Source organism: Atta colombica, unplaced genomic scaffold (genome assembly GCF_001594045.1).
Source record: "Atta colombica isolate Treedump-2 unplaced genomic scaffold, Acol1.0 scaffold27, whole genome shotgun sequence".
NCBI classification, from domain to species: domain Eukaryota; kingdom Metazoa; phylum Arthropoda; class Insecta; order Hymenoptera; family Formicidae; genus Atta; species Atta colombica.
Window position 1 is genome coordinate 1,091,780 of NW_017259370.1, and position 6,288 is coordinate 1,098,067.

Here is a 6,288-nt window from a genome sequence, read left to right on the forward strand (position 1 = left end):
TAAACTTCTTTAAAACTAAGAATTTTAATTTTCCAGAAAATTTTGCAAAGGTCTCTGATTTTCAGCTTATGACAATCCTATAATAATAGAACGTATAACAAAATAAATTTATTATTCATAAGAAATTGATTTAAAACTTTTCAAACTTTTTTTAAAAGAGATATAATGTTTTTTATTTTCCCGGGCCCTTATTTTCTTTCGTTATCCTCTGATTGTTCTAGTAGAGAAAAACTTCGAACGCTCTCTCTGCGTTTTTCAATCTATACAACCTATTTGAAAAAGAGAGTCAACAGAGATTTATCCTCTTACATCAAATAATTATCTTCTCTTTTCACCAATATGCGGAAAAAGGTTTAGAGGCAGAATAGGGGCCAGTATCCCCGACCAGAAAGGAAGAAAGAGAAAGAAAGATCCCCTCTTTCGCCCCGACTGGCTGCCCAAGCACAGAGCGGTTACTTACGATTCTACAGTCAACCTCTGGACATCCACCTGCGAGGACGGAGGTGCTCGACCCCACTCGACATCCGGTGCAGTGACATGAACGGTGTTTAAGGAAGCGAAAGAGAGAATCGTGGTCCCAATTCTAATATTCTCTTTTTCGGTATTTATAACTTTTTTTTACTTACCCTGTCTTTCGAGGACAGTCTGCTGGATTTTAATGTAACGTGGAGATTATCGAACGGGCCGGGAAAGGACTTTTAAAGTTGAAGCTGAAACAAATGTTCCTCACAGTGAGTAAGATAAAGATTAAACGTTTCTTTGATGTTATAATTGAAAGATACTATCAATGATCGATCGTCCTTCGCAAGTCCTACAAAATTTGTCTCGAACAATTAATTTTGTGAAAACAAGAAAAAATCAAAATTTAGGTCTAGATTTATAAATCCAAAGTGAAGTTTGGATAACGTTCAGTTGACACCCCCATTAAAAGTATAACAAAACATTAATGTTATGCTTATGCACTCAATAATATAATTGTAACATCATGTATTATATTTATATTATTGTTGCAAAATTGTAACATTAATGTTATGTTACTTTTAATTAGTGTCAACTAAATAGATCTTCGAGTGAATGTGGTTGAACAGTTGTAACATCCATTCATAATAGATCTATTATGTGTATGCATCATCCCTCACTGGTTAGGAATTTGAAATCTACACAGACTAGACAAAGAGAGACACTAAATATTTCTTTCAAAGAAATGATTGTTTTACGACTGTACCGCTTCATGGTGCATCGAACGTTTATTATCTAAAGCGCAACGTAAACGCAACGTTTAAGTATGCCGCCGCAGGCCGCGGGTTTTTTTTCTAGATGCAACCACAAAATTACTTAAGTAGCAGGCATTATTTGTCGTCATTTTAACATCAAAATAACGTCTTTGACATCAATTTGTTATCTAGAAACTTCAAAATTTCGCCTTTTTGTTGATAAAATTCTTTTCACTCTATGTATTATCAGTGATAGACAGAAAAAATTGAATCGCCGAATCAAAAATTAATCAAATTAAATTTTTTGTAAAATTATTTTATATATATTTTATTCTATATTATTTTTGTATTAGATAAATATTACATTTTAAGATTAAGAGAAGTCAAACATTTAATATTTAAATGTATGGAATAAGTCAAGATTTGCTTTCGATTTTTCGGATATTCCATTTTATGGCTTAACGTTTTGAAACCCATTGCATTTTATATGATTCACATTAAGTATTTACTTTTTTTTATAAAGTATTTTCATAAAATAACACGATAAAATGTATGAATTCGATTGTTACGAACCAACAATAAGTTACAATAATTTAATTAAAGTAAAAAAAAGTTTTCTGGTTCCAAAAATAAAAATAAATATAAGTAAATTGCCTATATTAATTTGAAATTTGTCATTAGTTATAAAAAGGAATGTCATTGTCTTGTGGTGATAGTTAGAATAATTTATTCATGAAACGAACCACCGAAACGTATATACCGTTACCGCTCACAAGGATGTAAGTAAATATACAACTCGATAACATTCGACTTGTAGAGGAGGAAACGACGTTTTGGACGAATCAACGTTACCGTTAGATTCGGTGACGCGTCGCGTATGGACCGTAGGGAATCTGTTTCTCAAAGTAAACGTAAAAACGGTACATCCTAGCTCGAGCTTTATTGACCGATTAACTTTGTTAACAATTTCGTTTCTTAATTAAACGTTGATGGGAAAATAGAAAATATAAATATAAATTATTTTAAATTTTCTGATAACTTCATAGGCTATTTATTGTAATATTTTACTTATATTTTACTCAACCGCTATATAATATCATAATTTCAAATTCTATTTTTATTTTTACATTGATAATGATCCGATTGGTGAACGAAATATATATTTGTAATGTTTATTATCGAATATTAAAAGTTTATTGTTTAGCTCGTAACCTTTCTTCTACTTTATTATTATTAATTTGTTTTTATTGAGCATATATTATTATTTATATGGTATAAATATAAATTATATGTAGCTATATCGAGATAAATATATCGAGATAAGATAAATATTAACAATATATGTTTTAATAAATTGATAGCATTAAATAATTGAAAAATTTTATGAAGATCTTAAAAGTATACTTAATTATTTCTGCTACTACTTATCCTTTATTTATAAAATACGGATATTGTAACAATTATACCAAGTAAAATTAAACCATTGGCAAAAAATAATCGTAAAAAGTTAGAACACAAAATTTTAGAGTTAAGTTAAAATATTTATTTCAAATTTCATTATTTTCAACAATTATTGAACAAATTAATTTCATTTTAGCTCTCATATAAACAAAAAAAAATAAATTATTTATCGATTTCCATTAACATAATTCATAATATGATTCATGGAAGATAATCTATTTTGTAACAAGAGAGAGAATTTTTCAGATAACAGATATTTCAAATCATTATCTTTTAAAATGTCATAAAGATGAGGAAGAGTAGAAGAAGGCGATTCTAATTTGAGTAGTAACAGTACCTTTACGGCCGGCCGAGACAATTACAGACACATAGAACGATATAAGGAATTGTTTGGAATAATTCTCAACCGAAATCACCATCAGCAAGGCGCCGGCGGAGATTTCGATCTCGAGTTCTTCAGGTTTAAACGATTTTCACGTGCTCATCACTTTTCTTCCTTTTACGATCATCTGTCGCGACGTGTTTAAACGACATTTTATATGTTTAAACATTATTCGAGTTATTCGAGATGATTATTTAAGTGTAATTTGCAAGCATTGATATTATTAATCTTAATTATTTCTGCTTCTTACTAAATTTTCTCAAGACATAACGATCGTATAATTTTTTAAAAAATTTATAATCATATGGAATTTTCAAATATTTCTGAATTAATACGATAATTTTCAAGTATTTCAGAATTAATATGATAATAAAAGATTATTATTAATAATTAAAGATTATTATTAATTAATTAATGAAAAGGATAAAGAACGAAGATTCGTATCACTGGCTAATGTTTATTTCTACCAATGAAAATTAATCTCGTATTAATTTATTCTTTACCCTTTTTATAATTTTTATAACTAAAAGAAAATAAAAAATAAGTTAAACCGAGATTAATCTACGTTAATCTCGGTTTAAAAACAGACAAGAGTGTACCAAAAACTATTATGTTAAAAAAAAAATGAATTAATATGATGTTCGTTTTTGTCAGCTTGTCAGCTTCTTAACGACTGTGAGTTTTTTTTTTTTACATTCGCTTTCTCAGAATTTCGATCAGTCATATTGTAAATTCGAACCGTGTGCAAATCATGTATGCATGCCGCGTCTCACCGTGACTCGTACGAAAAAATTCAGGGCAGAACGAGAGATCGTAAAAAGGATCGCGACCGCATCGCGGATCCGAGAGGCGTGCAGGCAGGCGTGAGAACGCTTTTAATTAACCGCAAGGTCGCAACGGTGGAGTAAGTAACGTTATACAGCGGGACGTATGAACATATTGAAACGGAAGACATGAATCGCGAGATCTAGTTAGCTCTTTCTATCTTTCTTTTCGCGATTCTCTTCTATTACGCCGAAATAAATCGCGCTACGGGAAACGCCGCCGGGACCTTGATTAATCGAACGTAACGTTAATCGAACTATCGCATCTGCAAAAGAAACACGCCCGCTTGGCGCTGTACATTATCCGCTCTCAGAAAGTGTGATGGAGCGGAAAGAGCAAGGGAAAGATCGAGAAAACTTCGGCGTGTAACAAGAGCAATCATCCCTTGATCGCTGCGTAAATTTATTACGTACAATCGGTAGTTATCTCTCTTTCGGCTTAACTTCGTGTTAACGATATATCTTGAGCGTGTCTTTCGACATCGCTCAATCCGTGCAGTCGTAAGATCGTCCACAGCTCAATCGGAGATCTTCGTTCTAATTTTCTCTCAATATCGTAATATCGTTTTAATTCGACTTAATCCGAAGAGCTTTATAAGCTATAATTTACACGGTGTAGACGAGAAAGATCAGGGAGATCAATGTCGGGATCAAGGATTTGTCGAGGTAACAGGTATTTGTCGAGTGTATATACTTGTGTACGCGCGCGCGCGTAGTCTCTCCGACGGTCACGGCCATTGACCAACCTTGGACGGTATCCGTTAATGATTTCCTTGCTCTCCCGTTGTTGACCGTGGCTCGTTATTCAAGCACCCGTCAAACGTCAGTCAGATCGATTCTCTGAGAAGTAATAATCTTCGTCGAGATTTTTACTGATCGCGTTTAAAATTATAATAATTTGAAACAATACTTGATGCAAACCTGAACAATTTTTATATGAAATCCTTTTTATTGTATAAATCACAAATATGCAGTTATTTTGCTAAAAAGTCTAGAAATCTATTAGTAATCTCAGCACAAAGTCCAAAATTGGAGCATAAAACGTCTTAAAGATGTCTAATCACATTATAGATAAGTTAAGCCTTAAATTATAGATTGTCGATTCTATTTTAGCCAATTACGATGTAGCATAGTACTAACTAAAAAAATTAGTGTAGTACTAACTAAAATAGAACCAATAACTAGCAAATTTATGCTTAAATTCTAAAGAATCGTAACATATTCCTATAAGATTTTGTAAGACTTTTTTAGTGTTTAAACTTTTATTCAAATTATATTTTTACAGAGAACTTCTTACTAACCATAAAATTTACAAAAAATCGTATATTTATGAATAATCGTACGTCTTACGTACGATATATGCACAATATTAGTTATAAGTTCTTACAAGTTTTACGACAACACTTTACGAGTCTTATAATTCTGCTTAGAATTGAATAGTTTATGACTTAAAGTCCGATTCCACCAATGTAAAATTAACTTTAAGTTTAATATACTCTTTATTTTTTTCTAATTCAACGAAAGGAGAGAATATAAAATTCAAAATCTTTAGACATTTTATACTTCCTAAGAAAAACTAGTAACAATGAGTAAACTTTCGAAATTTTTTTATTTCGAGAGTAAACATTTCTTTATAAACAATTTTTTCATTAAATAAATCTTTTAAATAAAATTAATTACTTTTTATTAGTATTTATTAATATGCTAAGATTGAGATTGTGTTTAAATGTCCGAACGTTTCGGCGCACAGTCACATTTGAGATAAATTAAATTCATGAACCAAAAATATTATATTATTCAAAACATCTAACATCTTTGACCGATTCTAACCACTCTCTACTATATTTATGTTGTTAAAATTAATTACATTTTATAAAATGATATCTTCTCACAATTATAACGATGTCTTCTTAAATAACAATTATTGTTTTTGTTTTTTTCAATCTATATATATATATATCCGTTTTCTCTTCCACAAGAAGCAGTTTTATAGAACTTGTCCTCTTAATCATGCCACAGTTAATTGAATCTCGTTCTCGAGGACTCGCCTAACGTTGGAAAGCAATCCCGATTATTATTCCGCGTAGTAACACTGGCGCCAATATATGTGAAAATTGCAATCAAAATGCAACGTCGTACGCGTATCGAGCTTCTTTCCGAACGTGCGATCGCTTTCACTCGTCGTAGCAGCGTATAAGCGTGCATAACGGATTTTATACGGTCCCACCAACCTACAAACCTCGAACTGCATATAGGGAGTCAAGTTATACGATCGCTGATCATTATTCCTAATTCGCGCTCTTATCTTATCGTTCATTCTCTCTTTGTCTTTCACTCCTCTTCCCCCCCTCCTTCTCTCTCTCTCTCTCTCTCTCTCTCTCTCTCTCTCTCTCTCTCTCTCTCTCTC

At 31.6% G+C, this 6,288-nt stretch overlaps 1 protein-coding gene across 1 annotated transcript in view; it reads left to right on the plus strand.

Moving 5' to 3' along the window:
• Positions 1 to 675: 675 nt before the first annotated feature.
• Positions 676 to 6,288, plus strand: part of LOC108689477 — an 11,792-nt gene continuing 6,179 nt past the window's right edge. Inside the window, exon 1 of the mRNA XM_018196240.1 lies at positions 676 to 731. Coding sequence (XP_018051729.1) covers positions 720 to 731 — 12 coding nt within the window. The 5' untranslated portion in view covers positions 676 to 719. The remainder of the gene's footprint in view (positions 732 to 6,288) is intronic.